Source organism: Oncorhynchus mykiss, chromosome 17 (assembly GCF_057628025.1).
Source record: "Oncorhynchus mykiss isolate SJ-2025 chromosome 17, ASM5762802v1, whole genome shotgun sequence".
NCBI classification, from domain to species: Eukaryota; Metazoa; Chordata; class Actinopteri; order Salmoniformes; family Salmonidae; genus Oncorhynchus; species Oncorhynchus mykiss.
Genome location: NC_143038.1, coordinates 34050938 through 34071059, shown reverse-complemented (window position 1 = coordinate 34071059; position 20122 = coordinate 34050938). Strand labels below are relative to the sequence as shown.

At 42.8% G+C, this 20122-nt stretch overlaps 1 protein-coding gene across 2 annotated transcripts in view; it reads left to right on the top strand.

The window, feature by feature from the left end:
• LOC110494977 (peroxisome proliferator-activated receptor delta) overlaps positions 1-20122 on the top strand; it is a 43643-nt gene that overhangs the window by 5247 nt on the left and 18274 nt on the right. For both annotated transcript variants that reach the window (XM_036948206.2, XM_036948207.2), the window contains exon 2: positions 18207-18658. In XM_036948206.2, coding sequence (XP_036804101.1) covers positions 18268-18658 — 391 coding nt within the window. In that variant the 5' untranslated portion in view covers positions 18207-18267. The remainder of the gene's footprint in view (positions 1-18206; positions 18659-20122) is intronic.

The following is a 20122-nucleotide window of genomic DNA, read 5'->3' as shown; positions in this document are numbered from 1 at the left end:
AGATACTTAGATACTTGTATGCTCAGTCAGATTATATGCAACGCAGGACACGCTAGATAATATCTAGTAATATCATCAACCATGTGTAGTTAACTAGTGATTATGATTGATTGTTTTTTATAAGATAAGGATTTAACGGGTCTGTGAGTAGCACTCTCTCCAGAAAGTGTGTTGATCTATCCAATTAGATGCGTAATTGCATCACTCAATTTATTGTGGGTTTAGTGGTCGTGAAGAAAAGTAAGCTACCATCTGGGTGCATCTCGGTGATAAGGGTCCCTTTACTTATTAGTTAATCGGACTGTAGAGGTTAGTATTGCTATAAGCATCTAGTCAGGCTTTTCGTGGAAGCAGGATACTATGCTAGAGTTGTTGACTTGGTGTCATGTCTGTTTTTTTTTCTATAAGCAAAAGTTATCCTCAGCCTGTCATTTGGTCATGTCTTTGGCATTTGAGTAGTCATTGTTAATATTTCATATTCATTGCTCATTGGGGAGTGCAGTTTAGTTGCAGTGGCACCACACACACACTGACTAGAGCTGTGAGGACACATTGTGTGGTTTCACACCTCATCATTCTGACTAGGCAGTAACCACTGTGTGAAAGTACATGGACTTGTGGGTTGGCTTGGGCATGTCTGCTGATGTTGACTTATTCATGCTGCAGTGGGAGGTGCAGCAGGCACTTGCAGTGTTTTCCCTATATTAATTTAGTAGCGATGGGCCGCTGCTGCTAAAATGTGGCCATCACTCCCAAAAATTTGATGTAAAAAAAATAAAATAAAATACACTAAACAAAAATATAAACTCAACAAGTAAAGTCTTGGTCCAATGTTTCATGGTGTCCTGTGGGCACCGGTTTGCTGATGTCATTGTTAACTAAATGCCCCATGGTGGTGTTAGGGTTATGGGCAAGCATAAGCTACAGACAATGAATACAATTGCATTTTAACAATGACACTTTGAATCCTGAGGCCCATTGTCGTGCCATTCATCGTCCACCATCACCTCATGTTTCAGCATGATAATGCACAGCCCCATGTCGCAAGGATCTGTGCACAATTCCTGGATGCTGAACATGTCTCTGTTCTTCAATCAATCAAATTTATTTATATAGCCCTTCGTACACCAGCTGATATCTCAAAGTGCTGTACAGAAACTCAGCCAAAAACCCCAAACAGCAAACAATGCAGGTGTAGAAGCACGGTGGCTAGGAAAAACTCCCTAGAAAGGCCAGAACCTAGGAAGAAACCTAGAGAGGAACCAGGCTATGAAGGAAGTTGGTGGTATTTTGGCGAGCCAATGTTAACTAGCATTAGCGCAATGACTGGAAGTGTATGGGTATCTGCTAGCATATCCCTTTAAGTAATTAAACTCTTAACTCCGTTACCAAATTGGTAACAGGGTTTCCGAATAAATTCTGTAACGGAATTACTGCAATTGATTTGGCTACAATTGGATATCATAATAGTCACAAACCACAGTCTGTGTCAAACTAAGCATGTTACTGTGTTGACAATCATTGATCAACAAGTCATTTTGCATGTCGAACAACCCAGGCAATATCAGTAGCCTATTCAAACTGTGCGCTGCTTCGCACGTAGGCTGCGCATCACCTTCAGCGTTCAAGTGTTTGTAAAATGGCTTGCACAATATTAGGCTTTGTTAGTTGAGTGACAACCAATGTAAGTTGCTAGGTTATTATCAAATGCGTTGTTGAAATTTGTGTTTACTGGAATAAAGTAGCCTAACCAACCGCCTGAGACGGGACTCGCATCTGGCTATATAGCCTACCTGCTGATCGGGGCTTAGCCTACATTACATTTTATTTCGATCAGGTTCATCAGCAATAGTTTAGGTTGTTTTGCTTTAAACAGTGTATATGGTAATTTTTTAGATGTACAGGGGAAAGTTGATAATTTCATAATGAGGACAACAATTGCTTCTACCGCACTGCACGGTCAAAGCGGGAGAAAAATAACCTTCCAAATAGTCTAAACCAGGGGTGTCGAACTCATTTTGCCCCGGAGGCCGCATTCGGATTTCAACGATATCCAGAGGGCCCCGCTGAAAATGTATATATTCTTGCTGTCAAAATTAGCAAGAAATAGTCCTCTATCCATTGTTTTTGGAATTTAACAGTCTAGTGATTGTTAGCGACCTGGACAGTCAAGAAACTGTCTGAATATAGGTCCATTATCATTTCTACACAGTTTTGATTTGGTTTTAGTCATTTTAAAGTAGATTGAGTTTGTATTTTTATTGGGTTTTTCATGCTCAACGGTTTCCCGTGTGTATCAAGAATGGTCCACCACCCAAAGGACATGCAGCCAACTTGACACAACTGTGGGAAGCCAACATGGGCCAGCATCCCTGTGGAACGCTTTCAACACCTTGTAGAGTCTGTGAAATAAGTAACGTAGAGATGCGGTCTTCAGGCCAGATATTCAGGAGGCAGAATGTTCAGGTGCATAAGTGTTGATATTTATATTCACTCTCATTGACTTTTTACACATTGTGACGTTAGCCTTAAATAGTTTTTTCTCCTCATCAATCTACACACAATACCTCATAATGACGAAGCAAAAACAGGTTTTTAGGATGGAAAGAAATGCATTTTAAAAAATAAATAAATGAAAAAACATTTCCGTAAGTATTCAGACCCTTTGCTCAATACTTTGTTGAAGCAGCTTTGGCAGTGATTACAGCCTCAGTTCTTGGGTATGATGATACAAGCTTGGCACACCTGTATTTGGGAAGTTTCCAATTCTTTGCAGATCCTCTCAAGCTCTGTCAGGTTGGATGGGGAGCGTTGCAGCACAGCTATTTTCAGATCTCTCCAGATATGTTTGATCAGGTTGAAGTCCAGGCTCTGGCTGGGCCAATCAAGGACATTCAGAGACTTGTCCCAAAGCCACTCCTCCTTTGTCTTGACTGTGTGCTTAGGGTCATTGTCTTCTTGGAAGGTGAACCTTGGCTACGGTCTGAGGTCCTGAGCACTCTGGAGCAGGTTTTCATTAAGGATCTCTCTGTACTTTACTCCGTTCATCTTTCCCTCAATCCTGAGTAGTCTCCCAGTCCCTGCCACTGAAAAACATCCCCACAGCATGATGGTGCCAGGTTTCCTCCAGATGTGGCACTTGGCATTCAGGCAAACAAGTTCAAGCTTGGTTTCATCAGACCAGAGAATCTTGTTTCTCATGGTCTTGTTTCTCATGTCATGTGCCTTTTACTGAGGAGTAGCTTCCATCTGGCCACTCTACCATAAAAGCCTGATTGGTGGAGTGCTGCAGAGATGGTTGTCCTTCTGGAAGGTTCTCTCATCTCCACAGAAGAACTCTGGAGCTCTGTCGAAGTGACCACCAGGTTGTTGGTCACCTCTCTGACCGAGATCTCTTTTCCCCAGATTGCTCAGTTTGGCCGGGCATCCAGCTCTAGGAAGAGTCTTGGTGGTTCCAAATTTCTTCAATTTAAGAATGATGGAGGCCACTGTATTCTTGGGCATCTTCAATGATGCAGAAATGTTTTGGTACCCTTCCTCAGATCTGTGCCTCGACACAATCCTGTCTTGGAGCTCTACGGCCAATTCCTTCGACCTCATGACTTGGTTTTGGCTCTGACATGCACTGTGAACTGTGGGACCTTATATAGACAGTTGAGTGTGCATTTCCAAATCAGGTCCAATCAATTGAATTTGCCACACGTGGACTCAATTCAGAAACATCTCAAGGATGATCAATGGAAACAGGATGCACCTGAGCTCAATTTCGAGTCTCATAGCAAATGCAAATAGCAAATGCAAATGGTATTACGGTATTTCTGTTTTATTTTTAAATATGAAAACATTTCTATAACCCTGCTTTCGCTTTGTCATTATGGGCTATTGTGTGTGGATTGATGAGGAAAAAATATAAATACAACTGTATTACAATAAGGCTGTAACGTAACAAAATGTGGAAAAAGTCAAGGGATCTTAATACTTTCTGAATGCACTGTATATACACAGGACTCTACAGTGTGACAATTTTACTTGCATATGCACATAACTTGTTTTCTGTGTGACCTGGAATTTTAATTTAAGTTCACTAGTGTGCCTAAAAAAAATGAAGGATTCTAGCTTTAGAAATTGTGCTCCTAAATTTCATTGTGAAATTTCAACTTCAGTTCACAATTGGGAGACAAAAAGCAAACATTGCCCTCCTTATCTGATAGTGGGGTGTTAGATACCCAGTTTCCGTTATGGCTCGGTTCCGGTGCCTATATATATATTTTTTTTTTCTCACTCACTCACTGGCCTGTTAATGAAGTACACCACCCCATTCATGAAAATGGATCACGTGGCAATGGTATACTATATAAAGTAGGCAGACTGGCATCGAGGCACTCAGTTACTGTTCGATTGAAGGGCAAAACGAGGGACCTAAGTGACTTTGAGCATGGTATGATTGTCGGTGACCGGTGCTCCGGATTCAGTATCTCAGAAACAGCCGCCCTCCTGGGCTTTTCACACGCAACCGTGTCTAGAGTTTACAGAGAATGGTGCGACAAACAAAAAGCATCCAGTTAGCGGCAGTCCTGTGGGCGAAAACAGCTAGTTTATGAGAGGTTGAATGGTGCAAGCTAACATGCGGGCCGCAAACAGACAAATGACGGCGCAGTACAACAGTGGTGTGCAGAACGGCATCTCGGAATGCACAACTCTTCGATCCTTGTCACGGATGGGCTATTGCAGCAGAGGGTTCCACTCCTCTCAGCTAAAGCGAGAAGAAGCAGCTCCAGTGGGCACGCGATCACCAACACTGGACAATTGAGGAGTGGAAAAAAACTGTCTTTAGCATGACAATGAGGTCCGTTTACTTGAGTGTCCTGTGCAGTCCCCAGACCTCTACCCAGTAGAGCATCTTTGGGATGAGATGGAAGGGCTGTTCGCAGCATCACACTACCACCGTCCAGTCTGCAGCAACTGTGTGACACTATTGCGTCAACATGGACCAACTTCCCTGTGGAATGTTTCCAACACCTCCAACACCCTGTTCAGAAGGCAAAGGGGCTAGTTGAGAACAAGTTCTCATTTGCAACTGTGACCTGGCCAAGATAAAGCATAGCAATTTGACACATACAACAACACAGAGTTACACATGGAATAAACAAAACATATAGTCAATAATACAGCAGAACAAAAGAAAACAAAAAGTCTATGTACAGTGAGTGCAAATGAGGTAAGATAAGGGAGTTAAGGCAATAAATAGGCCATGGTGGCAAAGTAATTACAATATAGCAATTTAAACACTGGAAAGGTAGATGTGCAGAAGATGAATGTGCAAGTAGAGGTACTGGGGTGCAAAGGGGCAAGATAAATAAATACTGTATAGGGATGAGGTAGGTAGATGGCCCATCTGTAAACAGCCCATCTACAGTGCCTTGCGAAAGTATTCGGCCCCCTTGAACTTTGCGACCTTTTGCCACATTTCAGGCTTCAAACATAAAGATATAAAACTGTATTTTTTTGTGAAGAATCAACAACAAGTGGGACACAATCATGAAGTGGAACGACATTTATTGGATATTTCAAACTTTTTTAACAAATCAAAAACTGAAAAATTGGGCGTGCAAAATTATTCAGCCCCTTTCAGTGCAGCAAACTCTCTCCAGAAGTTCAGTGAGGATCTCTGAATGATCCAATGTTGACCTAAATGACTAATGATGATAAATACAATCTACCTGTGTGTAATCAAGTCTCCGTATAAATGCACCTGCACTGTGATAGTCTCAGAGGTCCGTTAAAAGCGCAGAGAGCATCATGAAGAACAAGGAACACACCAGGCAGGTCCGAGATACTGTTGTGAAGAAGTTTAAAGCCGGATTTGGATACAAAAAGATTTCCCAAGCTTTAAACATCCCAAGGAGCACTGTGCAAGTGATAATATTGAAATGGAAGGAGTATCAGACCACTGCAAATCTACCAAGACCTGGCTGTCCCTCTAAACTTTCAGCTCATACAAGGAGAAGACTGATCAGAGATGCAGCCAAGAGGCCCATGATCACTCTGGATGAACTGCAGAGATCTACAGCTGAGGTGGGAGACTCTGTCCATAGGACAACAATCAGTCGTATATTGCACAAATCTGGCCTTTATGGAAGAGTGGCAAGAAGAAAGCCATTTCTTAAAGATATCCATAAAAAGTGTCGTTTAAAGTTTGCCACAAGCCACCTGGGAGACACACCAAACATGTGGAAGAAGGTGCTCTGGTCAGATGAAACCAAAATTGAACTTTTTGGCAACAATGCAAAACGTTATGTTTGGCGTAAAAGCAACACAGCTGAACACACCATCCCCACTGTCAAACATGGTGGTGGCAGCATCATGGTTTGGGCCTGCTTTTCTTCAGCAGGGACAGGGAAGATGGTTAAAATTGATGGGAAGATGGATGGAGCCAAATACAGGACCATTCTGGAAAACCTGATGGAGTCTGCAAAAGACCTGAGACTGGGACGGAGATTTGTCTTCCAACAAGACAATGATCCAAAACATAAAGCAAAATCTACAATGGAATGGTTCAAAAATAAACATATCCAGGTGTTAGAATGGCCAAGTCAAAGTCCAGACCTGAATCCAATCGAGAATCTGTGGAAAGAACTGAAAACTGCTGTTCACAAATGCTCTCCATCCAACCTCACTGAGCTCGTGCTGTTTTGCAAGGAGGAATGGGAAAAAATTTCAGTCTCTCGATGTGCAAAACTGATAGACATACCCCAAGCGACTTACAGCTGTAATCGCAGCAAAAGGTGGCACTACAAAGTATTAACTTAAGGGGGCTGAATAATTTTGCACGCCCAATTTTTCAGTTTTTGATATGTTAAAAAAGTTTGAAATATCCAATAAATGCCGTTTCACTTCATGATTGTGTCCCACTTGTTGATTCTTCACAAAAAAATACAGTTTTATATCTTTATGTTTGAAGCCTGAAATGTGGCAAAAGGTCGCAAAGTTCAAGGGGGCCGAATACTTTCACAATGCACTGTAAGTTTTTATTTTAAGTCACAAAATTACCACCAACTGGTCCCAATCATCATCATCATCATCATAAAGGGAACAATTACACTTAAACAAATACCGAACGCAAGGATGGTGTAATGTTCGGAGATAGACATCTTTCAAATTATTTGCCACGGATTTAAATCGCTTCGCATGTCATTGTTAACTGTTGGAAAAATGGCAGGGCAGCGACAGCAGCGAAGTGAAATTCTAACTTTGCTAGCTGGAATTGAGCTACAGTGGCAGTACAGGTGCAATGCTGAAAGTAAGCCACCATAACATCCAACCCGCTGCTGGCAGCAGTGCGATAAGGTACAGTTGATATGCAGCCATTATCAATGGTAGAGGATGTTGGCTTCAATGTTGCCCCCTAATGACACGTCTTGGAACAGACTACAAGATGCCGTGTCGAAAAAAAACGTGACTGTCTGAATGGAGAAATTGTACTTTGATTTCTCTGCAAGTACAAAGCTCCATCTCTCACACCGTAAGAACATATTATTGGATGTCTATGAACACGCTGTCATATATCACTGCAATGAGCCATCACATTGATGAGAAATGAGAACATGGAGGAGAGGCACACAGCATATAAATCGTTGCTGAGTGGGTGGGGGCGGTAGCAGTAAGGTGAGCGCTATCTGGTAGGGTTTCGACTAGATAAGTATGACATAAAATCGATCAGAATGCCGGAATCATGTCGGAAAATGTTTTTCCGGAGTGTGATGTAATATGGAGGACTCAGTAACACAGCCTTTTCCCTATAATGTAAACTCTAACGCAAATTACTTTAAACCTATAACTTAAATTTCCACTAAATCGTTTGCACTCATGACTACTGGTTTTAATTTAATTTTCAGCCGACTTACAAGCAATTACTTTGTTTTTATTGTTACAAATCAACTTGCAAGATTGCTAAATCTATATAGCCTGCTAACGTTAGCCCTACCAGTAACCTATTTTGCATTAAGTAAATATAATATCAGTAAATGTTCAAACACTGAAGCCTTATTAGAATCCGCCCCCAAAAATGTATTTTGTTTAAAGTAATAACTACTGATTCCATGCTATTTGTAAAAACAGCTGCGAGATACCTTCCTTTTCTCTGCAACTAAAAAAGTATTACTTCTATTTTTAGCTGATATGGGACTGGGTACATTGAAGCAACATACAACATTATCTCAATTTGATATGTTACACCGGCAAGTATAATAATAATATTTGCCAGGGCATATTAATTATAAATCCTATTATTACACATGGCGATGTAGGAAGCTTAAAGGTTAGCTAGCTTGCAGTGTTTAGCCAACTTGCTAGCAAGGGGAGACTCTTATTTTGCATTCACATCAAATGAGAAGACCACAAGAGAACTTCTGTCACCCCCTTGTGAATTTTGTTATTTGCGAGTCTGGATCAGTGAGGTATCATGTTACCGTTTTAGAGGAAAGTCCATCAGCTCACGCACGTGCATAGATCTACGCACGCTAAGTGTGTGTAAACTTAAAGCAGGATATAATGTCAGTGCTAGGGTCTGTCCGCATTGCTTCCAACTCTTTTGTTTTCAATACTTTACAATTGTGGCTTTGGGCTATATTTTTTCTTCCAATGTCATGTGTGGAGTAATATTTAGGCTACACAATGTTTTCATTGTTTAGAAAACCAGGAGCTAGGCTGTGTGTTGCTGCCGAAGCATAGCATAAGGCCTAGTTGAAGTTGATGGGCTAGTATTTTGTATTTTGCAAGGATGTTGCACACATTTCTAGAACTTCAGTGTTTTGGGAGTACGAAGATGTATCTGTCTATATGGACACTAAGCCTGGTTGATTCTTTCTTTCTTTCTTAAGCAACACACCAAAAAAAAAAACAGTATCGGCTGCCTTCAGATGACTTAAGCTTAAGTTTCCTCTCCGGTGACTTTTCCCAAAGAAATAAAGAGCATTTAGACTTGTCCCCCACCCACAACCTGTCAAACTAGTTTTCAGATTTCACTAGTATAAACATTTTTGAAAGTGATAATTTTGTCTCTTATGACAGAGTATCAATGTAAACCAGTCCATTCATACTTTGTATAACAGAAACCCATAACCTAGATCGCAAATTAACCCATGAATATAGAATGTGTAGACTTGACTGATGTATACCATTGTGGTGGCATTTATATCTTTAGGGTAAGAGACGCAAGTAAGAACTTGCCAAATTGAACCATCTAGGCCTATAGTAGGCTAATCCCCAACCATTCAAAGTCGCTGCCCATTTGAAATGCTTATAGTTGATGAAGAGCTCCATAGAGTCCACCTAGGGCATATTCCCCTAATTTAAAAATAATCCCTCTGGTCTTTCACAATGTGTGTTTATCACTGATCTGGGTCGGAGGTGAATGGTCGTCCCATTCAGTGAGCTTTAGTGGGCACAGAGGGAGGAGCACCAGTTCATCTGGTCTGTTTTCACTGGAGAAGTGGGAGGTGCATACAAGAGCTGGGTGGAGAGGGGATGGGGGGGGCACTCATAGGATAGTTTGTTTTAGGGAACAAGACTAACTACGAGGCAACTTTGACCTTGATTGTCTCTATTGTTTAAAAGGCTGTTGCCAGCAGGTCCCTGTTATGTCTAATCCACTGGCTTCTTCTCCTCATCACCTGTCCTTCCTTTTCTTATGTCCTCTCCTTCATGATCACTGGTCTAAAATAACACAACAAAACATGATGATAAACTAAGGCCTAGGGCTTGTTTGAATACTTATGAAATGCATCCCTCCTTCCTGAGCTAATGACTGAACACAATTTCCTTCACCAATCCGGTCACATCAGATCATCAGTTACTGATTATAAGAAAGGAAGGATTCGCTGTCTTGTGAAGGGAAGGTGACAAGGAACCTGTTTAAAAGCATTGGGACACATCCATCTACTTCCCTCTCCATCCTTCCTTCCCTCTCTCCTGTCAGTTTTTTGGCTCTTTAAATCCAGCTTGTAGATTAACTATGACGCAGCCAGCCTCAATCATTCCTGCCTAAGCTGCTCTTATTTAACACTGGGAAATGAATGCGTTCTTTGCTTTGTCTTAATCGCACCAAAGCTGGGGACTGTTGGGAAAGATTTTAGAAGTTTAGCATTATGAGCCACTGCCAAGGGCTCCGGGCGGTGTGGCTCGTCTAGTCAGTCATTGATTCATCAGAGAATGGGTTCTCTTTGATCTTGTTACTGTTATGTATCGGAGTTCAGCCAATGGGCTTTGTTTTGCTTAGTGTTCAGAAATTGAGATTTGATGACGTAACTAGTTTGAATGCAGAATGGGTTGTTTGACTCATGCACACGTATACTTGCGAAATACTGTTATTAGGAGAACTCAGACTTTAGAACGAAATGTTACCCATTCGCATCTCATATGTTTGCCTGACTACAATATTTTATTTTGATACGTTAATAAATACATTGTTAATTGTGGCACCTGCCTACAATACCCAGTGTAGTGGGCATATATTGCAAGCCCATAGTAAGTCAATAAGGCTAAATGGCTAGCTAGCCACAATGAATTGACAGCTAATCATTTACCTGGCATAACATTAGTTTAAGGTCGTTTTTGCCTGTTAAACTAGCTAGATTATTATGATTCACACATAGCTAGCTGATAGTTATGAAGATCCAGATGACATTAAAAAAACCTGTATCGCCATTAGCCAGCCTGTCAGGCAGCAGATTGAGTGAATAGGCAGTAACGTTACAGGGCATAGTTTGACTAAGGTTTCTCCCGACTCCCGCCCTTCCACTAACATTTTTTTTGTTGACGGAGTGGATGCTACCAGTGGTGACTGTGATATCATCAGCAAACCACAACTGATCACCTGAAGTCATTGTGAAGACCCCACAAGCGATGCCTACACTGACAGTGCAATGACATAAGCCTTCAGTGCTTCCTCTCACCTTCCGCCATCTAGCTGCTCGCCTCCTGGATCAATCCTTTTAGCTGTTGGTTCTGTGTATCGTCTGGATGTTTATTTGTAGCGTAGCTAGTACTAGGGCCGGGACAATATCAGTATCTCTATATACAGTGGGGAGAACAAGTATTTGATACACTGCCGATTTTGCAGGTTTTTCTACTTACTTATCCAGAAAATCACATTGTATGATTTTTAAGTTATTAATTTGCATTTTATTGCATGACATAAGTATTTGATACATCAGAAAAGCAGAACTTAATATTTGGTACAGAAACCTTTGTTTGCAATTACAGAGATCATGTTTCCAGTAGTTCTTGACCAGGTTTGCACACACTGCAGCAGGGATTTTGGCCCACTCCTCCATACAGACCTTCTCCAGATCCTTCAGGTTTCGGGGCTGTCGCTGGGCAATACGGACTTTCAGCTCCCTCCAAAGATCTTCTATTGGGTTCAGGTCTGGAGACTGGCTTGGCCACTCCAGGACCTTGAGATGCTTCTTACGGGGCCTCTCCTTGTGTTTTGGGTCGTTGTGGCTGGATCTTCCAGCATGACGACACATCTTCAATGCTCTTACTGAGGGAAGGAGGTTGTTGGCCAAGATCTCGCGATACATGGCCCCATCCATCCTCCCCTCAATACGGTGCTGTTGTCCTGTCCCCTTTGCCGAAAAGCATCCCCAAATAATGATTTTTTCCACCTCCATGCTTCATGGTTGGGATGGTGTTCTTGGGGTTGTACTCATCCTTCTTCTCCACGGCGAGTGGTGTTTAGACCAAAAAGCTCTATTTTTGTCTCATCAGACCACATGACCTTCTCCCATTCCTCCTCTGGATCATCCAGATGGTCATTGGCAAACTTCAGATGGGCCTGGACATGCGCTGGCTTGAGCAACGGGACCATGCGTGTGCTGCAGGATTTGAATCCATGACGGCGTAGTGTTTTACTAATGGTTTTCTTTGAGACTGTGGTCCCAGCTCTCCTCAGGTCATTGACCAGGTCCTGCCGTGTAGTTCTGGGCTGATCCCTCACCTTCCTCATGATCATTGATGCCCCACAAGGTGAGGTATTGCATGGTGCCCCAGACCGAGGGTGATTGACCGTCATCTTGAACTTCTTCCATTTTCTAATAATTGCGCCAACAGTTGTTGTCTTCTCACCAAGCTGCTTGCCTATTGTCCTGTCGCCCATCCCAGCCTTATGCAGGTCTACAATTTTATCCCTGATATCCTTACACAGCTCTCTGGTCTTTGCCATTGTGGAGAGGTTGGAGTCTGTTTGATTGAGTGTGTGGACAGGTGTCTTTTATACAGGTAACGAGTTCAAACAGGTGCAGTTAATACAGGTAAGGAGTGGAGAACAGGAGGGCTTCTTAAAGAAAAACTAACAGGTCTGTGAGAGCCGGAATTCTTACTGGTTGGTAGGTGATCAAATACTTATGTCATGCAATAAAATGCTAATTTAATTACTTAAAAATCATACAATGTGATTTTCTGGATTTTTGTTTTAGATTCTGTCTCTCACAGTTGAAGTGTACCTATGATAAAAATTCCAGACCTCTACATGCTTTGTAAGTAGGAAACACTGCTGATTTTGCAGGTTATCAAATACTTGTTTTCCCCACTGTATATATTATTCTTATTCTTATTATTTTTTATGGCAAAAAGGAAAATACAAAGCAGACCAAACACTTTGATCCTTTTTAAAGACCTGCTGTATGTAAAATATTGTGTGCTGTAGCTTGGAAAATAAATAAATGTGACTCTGGGTGGCATATTTGTTTCAAACATTAGGGCTGTTTTCCTAAGGAAGTTCTATCCTCTGTGTTTTGTTTCCTTGCCACGATACCAATAAGTATCACGATACTGGTATCATCCCAGCCCTATTTAGTACCAGGTTATGTTGTAGAGCTGGGTGATGTGGACAAAAATCCATATCACAATTAAAATAATCTGATTTAAAGACTTTAGCCATAAATTACGATAAATATTTTTTGGGGAGTTGCTAGAGCTGGGCGATTATGGACATGTAATATTGGGATATAGGTAAATATTTTGCTGAATAACAATAAATGCAGAATTTTATTTTTAATGCACTGTTATTTTACATTAGCAGCAGACAATTAATTTCCAGTGCCAAGTAAGACAACTGAGATGGTAGCCTATGATTTTAAAAAGTAAGCTATTTCATATAACATATCCAGGGAATTGATATTTTGATGTGCAACCTGTCAAACTAGGATCTAGAGATATAGGATCTAGAATTTATTTTAGGCTTTTCAGAGAATTTGCAGACATCTTTGTGCATATTGGCCTATAGGCTGGAAAGCAGCTGCAGTCATCACCCTCTTCAAATGGGGGGACACTCTTGACCCAAACTGCTACAGACCTATATCTATCCTACCCTGCCTTTCTAAGGTCTTCGAAAGTCAAATCAACGAACAGATTACTGACCATTTCGAATCCCACCATACCTTCTCTGCTATGCAATCTGGTTTCAGAGCCGGTCATGGGTGCACCTCAGCCACGCTCAAGGTCCTAAACGATATCTTAACCGCCATCGATAAGAAACAATACTGTGCAGCTGTATTCATTGACCTGGCCAAGGCTTTAGACTCTGTCAATCACCACATTCTCATCGACAATCACCACATTCTCATCGGCAGACTCGACAGCCTTGGTTTCTCAAATGATTGCCTCGCCTGGTTCACCAACTACTTCTCTGACAGAGTTCAGTGTGTCAAATCGGAGGGTCTGTTGTCTGGGCCTATGGCAGTCTCTATGGGGGTTTCACAGGGTTCAATTCTTGAACCGACTCTCTTCTCTGCATACATCAATGATGTCACTCTTGCTGCAAGTGAGTCTCGGATCCATCTCTACGCAGACAACACCATTCTGTATACTTCTGGCCCTTCGTTGGACATTGTGTTAACAACCCTCCAGGCGAGCTTCAATGCCGTACAACTCTCCTTCCGTGGCCTCCAATTGCTCTTAAATACAAGTAAAACTAAATGCATGCTCTTCAACTGATCGCTGCCTGCACCTGCCTGCCTGTCCGACAACACTACTCTGGATGGCTCTGACTTAGAATATGTGGACAACTACACATACCTAGGTGTCTGGTTAGACTGTAAACTCTCCTTCCAGACTCACATCAAACATCTCCAATCCAAAGTTAAATCTAGAATTGGCTTCCTATTTCACAACAAAGCATCCTTCACTCATGCTGCCAAACATACCCTTGTAAAACTGACCATCCTACCAATCCTCGACTTCGGCGATGTCATTTACAAAATAGCCTCCAACACTCTACTCAATAAATTGGATGCAGTCTATCACAGTGCCATCCGTTTTGTCACCAAAGCCCCATATACTATCCACCACTGCGACCTGTACACTTTCTTTGGCTGGCCCTCGCTTCATACTCGTCGCCAAACCCACTGGCTCCAGGTCATCTACAAGACCCTGCTAGGTAAAGTCCCCCCTTATCTCAGCTCGCTGGTCACCATAGCAGCACCCACCTGTAGCACGCGCTCCAGCAGGTTTTTCTGGTCACCCCCAAAACCAATTCTTCCTTTGGCCGCCTCTCCTTCCAGTTCTCTGCTGCCAATGACTGGAACGAACTACAAAAATCTCTGAAACTGGAAACACTTATCTCCCTCACTAGCTTTAAGCACCAGCTGTCAGAGCAGCTCATCTATTACTGCACCTGTACATAGCCCATCTATAATTTAGCCCAAACAATTACCTCTTTCCCTACTGTATTTTATTTATTTATTTATTTATTTTGTTCCATTGCACCCCATTATTTATATTTCTACTTTGCACATTCTTCCACTGCAAATCTACCATTCCAGTGTTTTACTTGCTATATTGTATTTACTTTGTCACCATGGCCTTTTTTTTGCCTTTACCTCCCTTATCTCACCTCATTTGCTCACATTGTGTATATATACTTTTTTTCCTACTGTATTATTGACTGTATGTTTGTTTTTACTCCATGTGTAACTCTGTTGTATGTGTCGAACTGCTTTGCTTTATCTTGGCCAGGTCGCAATTGTAAATGAGAACTTGTTCTCAACTTGCCTACCTGGTTAAATAAAGGTTAAATAAAACAAATAGGCTATTATGGCAAGTGAAATTTTGTCTTGGCAACATAATTTGCTTTCACTCTAGTGTTTCATTTGTACATGTGCATTGCGGGGCACAACAAAAAATAAACCAAGCCAAGCATCACACAGTTCTTTTCCCTAAATTCCCTTTCCCCTCCGTGTCCCATTCACTCAATTGCGTTCCGACGGCTCCCTTCACACACACATGCTGAGTGTGCACACAAGCTCCCGTTAGGCCTACAGAAATAAATGCCTATAAAATGGGATAGGATATACAAGCTACATTCCTTGCCAAATTATGAGTTTTTATCACAAATTCAAAATGGACTGGTTGATTTTGAAGTAGGTCAATATGTTTTGCAACAATGAGCTGCAGTTTTCGAATAATTGCGTCCAGTCTATTTTTCGATTAAGCTACCTTGTGAACTGCTAGTGCCTTTTAGAATTGGTTAGACTGGGCTATAACCCCCCTAAACATACAGGTTCCACCCTGAAAATATGCAAAAACCTGATTATAGACAGTGTACTTTCATCAGAATCATTAAGCATATGCTTACTCGCCAAACGGATGTCGCTGTCGGAATGAATCACCATGCAGTATTCAATATGGAATTGTTCATCCATTTTGAAAATTACGAAGAACAGGCAGAAAAAATAAAATCCAATATTTTGTATATTGAAAAGAGAACCTATTGTGGTTTGTAACCCTGAAAGAATTGTCTTTCAACTCGCAAAATTGAACCCCGTTTCAAATGATTACTCTTGGATAATAACTGTTTGAGGCACGAAATATGCGCATTACCCCTCGCGCATTACCCCTCGCTGGCAACTTTTTCATCTGTAAGTTTGTATTTATTTTAACTATAAAATAGGTGTCTTTTATGGCTAGAGAAATAAGAGCATCTGTCAAATTAACAAAACGAGGATATGCCATTGGCTTCTACAAGCAAGTGCCACTGCTGAGGTTACTGCGTTTTTTAAGATTGTGTTCCACAATATAATAGAACCAGTTGATATTATGCCTTCAATAAATTAATCTTAATTGGTGCTTGCTTTTTTTATTGAGTGAATATACACAGTGTCCTGTTTATTTGGTACACCACCCCATTCAAGAAAATGGTTTGCTCCTACAGCAAGTGAGTTATATGGCTGGAGCTTGCTATATAAAGCCGGCAGACAGCCATTTGGTTACTGTCCGATTGAACGTTAGTGGGCCTAAGCAACTTTGAGCGTGATATGATCATCGGTTCCAGGCGCTCCAGATCCAGAATCTCAAAAACATCTGCCCTCTTGGGCTTTTCACACACAACATTGTCTAGGGTTTACCAAGAATGGATGTTTTTATTTATCGCACCAGTCAGCGGCCGTCCTGTGGGCGAAAACAGCTCGCTGATGAGAAAGGTCGAAGGAGAATGGCGCAAGCTAACAGGCGAGCCACAAACAGACAAATAATGGCGCAGAATGGCATCTCGGAATGCAGAACTTGTCGATCCTTGTCACAGATTGTATTTGTATTTAACCTTTATTTAACTAGGCAACACAGTTAAGAACACATTCTTATTTACAATGACGGCCTACCGTGGAACAGTGGGTTTAACTGCCTTGTTCAGGGGAAGAACGACCAGATTTTTTTTTCTTGTCAGCTCGGGGATTCGATCCAGCAACCTTTCGGTTACTGGCCCAACGCTCTAACCACTAGGCTACCTGCCGCCCCAGATGGGCTATTGCAGCAGACAACCACACCGGGTTCCACTCGTATCAGCTAAAAACAAGATGCGGCTCCAGCGTGCACACGGTCACCAACACTGAACAATTGAGAAGTGGAAAAATATCACCTGGTTTTATGAATCCTGGTTTCTGTTGCGTCATGCTAATGGCAGAGTCAGGATTTGCTTTAAGCATCACGAGTCCATGGACCCAGCCGGCCTGATACAGGCTGCTGGTGTGGGGAGTGTTCTCCTGGCAAACGTTAGGTCCCTTGATACCATCTGAAGCATCGGCCATTTCTGACACCTTGTAAAATCAGTACCTCAGGCAGTTCTGGAGTGTGTATGTTGTACAAAGCGGAGGCGTTTTAAATTCCATGTCTTTAGGGTATTCTCTCTTCCCTCTTCTAAACGCACCAGACTGATAAACTTGGTGATCCCCCATGAAATCAGCCCTACAGTCTCTGTTCCCTTGAACCCTATTTCTACTTGGCAGACATGCACACACACAAACAGCCACCCAAGGCCAGTGGGGGAAAGTGCATGGCTGTTCAGCAGAAAGTGGGGAATGTGGGGAAAGGTCAGTGGCTGATCCCAAGAGCAGATCGTCCCTAGACACACACGCGCAGCACACAGAGCGTCTTCAGCTCAGACAACACCAGACACTCAGACCTTGGGCTCTCCCTCCCAACAACAGGTGTCTATAGAAGAAAAACAGCCTTGCCTGCCCCATGGCCCACACGTGCTGTGACCTGGAGGCTAGCCTACTCGTGTGTGTGTGTTTTTCTCATGCATACACCCACTCTCCTCCCTTTCTGGCACACAATGACGCAGAAGTTACACTGCGTGTGTGTCGGTGCATTATTTTATTTTTTTGCTTACTTCTCTATCCCCCCCATTTTTTTCCACTCCCTCTGTTAGTGGTTAGCTGGATCAATTACAGTTGTTTAGAGTTTAACAGCTGGTGCTCATCTGCAGCAGGCCAACTCCAGGCCCGCATCGGAGACCTCTAACCTGGCCCATATGCTGTGTGTCTATGGGGAGGCTCTTTCTGTCTTTCTGGTTTGGAGGTGCACTGGGTGAGGCTGTCTCAGCTGTGGAGGGTTCTGTTGAATGGGACCAGGTCAAAGCTTCTTATGACAAGTGTTTCCAGAAGAGACTGTGCCTGTTACACTTACATGGAAGCCTTTCATTATCTCTCCAGTTAAAACAACGTTGAGAAGTGTTTCATGGATCTAATTGGATGTCTCGATTTGTAAAAGGCATTCCGATTGAACGGTCACTGTATTCTGTGAGAACCGCTCCGATTGGTTGCAACACACCAATGTATCCTCCTGAACCACCACCAATTTGGAATAAATCATTCCTGTAACCAATCTGTAACAGATCTGTACTAACTGGCTGTTCCACTCCTCACCAACAGGGCGGGAATGGTGACACCATGATCGAGGGTGGCTGAGAGTCAGGGGAAGCCACACAGCGGCATGGAAGGCACCAGGGCCACCATCTTGGCGCCGGTCAGGAGCGACGACCCACGGCGGGATCGGAAGCGGCGTGTCGGGGGTCCTGTAAGGAAGGGGGGTGTCTGCCAGAACAGGACCGCCTCCCCACATGGGGAGTGCACCTCGGACGGAGAGAGGGAGCCGGAGTCAGCCTTGAAGGAACTGAAACCAAACCCGCTGTCAAAGGGGCTGGGCAAATGGGATACTGAGGGGGAGCGAGGAGCGGAGGTGTCGCCTGAGGGGGAGGACGTCCTTTGCTCCTGGGAAATGGACTCTCAGGATCAGGAGAAAGAGGAGGAGAAACAGAAGGGTAGTAGTAACAGCCAGAGCACCTCCAATACGGATAGCCCTGCCCCCTCCAGCAGCTGCACAGGTGAGAGAGACGCACACACTCCCTCACACTCACACAACTGGAATCTCCACTGTGGACAGAATCATAACTTCGATAGCTTTGTACTAGTTGAAGATTATTCGTGAAATGTGTGTGCTACGTCTGTGTTGATCAGCCAGTGACAGAGCTGTTCTTTATAGTATGAACACACAGCATCACCTTTCACTCCTCACACAGTAAATTCCCTTTGACGTTTACTTTTAGACATGGCTCCTATAACGAGTCCCCTCGTTAACTTGACTTAAAAGAACTATGTTCCAATCTAGAACTCAGTATTCTGATCTATATTGAACAAAAATATAAACACAACAAAAATATAAACACAACATGTAAAGTGCTGGTCCCAAGTTTCATGAGCTGAAATAAAAGATCCTAGAAATATTCCATATGCACAAAAAGCTTATTTCTCTCAAATTTAGTGCACATGTTTGTTTACTTCCATGCAATAAAGACAACTCTAAAACATGCAGTTTTGTCACACAAATGTCTGAAGTTTTGAGGGAGCGTGCAATTGTAGTGCAACTGATGGTAGGAATGTCCACCAGAGCTGTTGCCAGAGAATTGAATGTTAATTTCTCTACCATAAGCCGCCTCCAATGTTGTTTTAGAGAATTTGTTAGTACGTCCAACCGTCCTTACAACCACAGACCACGTGTAACCACGCCAGCCCAAGACCTCCACATCCCGCTTCTTCACCTGCAGGATCGTCTGAGACAAGCACCCAGGCAGCTGATGAAACTGTGGGTTTGCAGAATTTCTGCACAAACTGTCAGAAATTGTCTCAGGGAAGCCCATCTGCATGCTCGTCGTCCTCACCAGGGTCTTGACCTGACTGCAGTTTGGTGTTGTAACTGACTTCAGTGGGAAAATGCTCACCTTTTTATGGCCACTGGCACGCCGAAGAAATGTGCTCTTCACAGATCATTCTCAACTATACCGGGCAGACGGCGTGTATGGTGTCATGTGGGCGAGCGGTTTGCTAATGCCAACGTTGTGTACAGAGTGCCCCATGGTGCCAGTGCGGTTCTGGTATGGGCAGGCATACGCTATGTACGTCGACTAAAATTGCATTTTATCAATGGCAATTTGAGTCCTGAGGCCCATTGTCATGTCATTCATCGTCCACAATCACCTCATGTTTCAGCATGATAATGCTCAGCCCCATGTCGCAAGGATCTGTACACAATTCCTGGAAGCTGAAAATATACCAGTTCTTCTATGGTCTGCATACTCAGCAGACATGTCACACATTGAGCATGTTTGGGATGCTCTGGATCGAGCTATACGACAGTGTTCCAGTTCCTGCCAATATCCAGCAACTTTGCACAGTCATTCCACAGGCCACAATCAACAGCCTGATCGCTGCATGAGGCAAATGGTGATCACACCAGATACTGACTTGTTTTCGGATCCACACCCCTACTTTCTTTAAAAAAAAGTTATCCG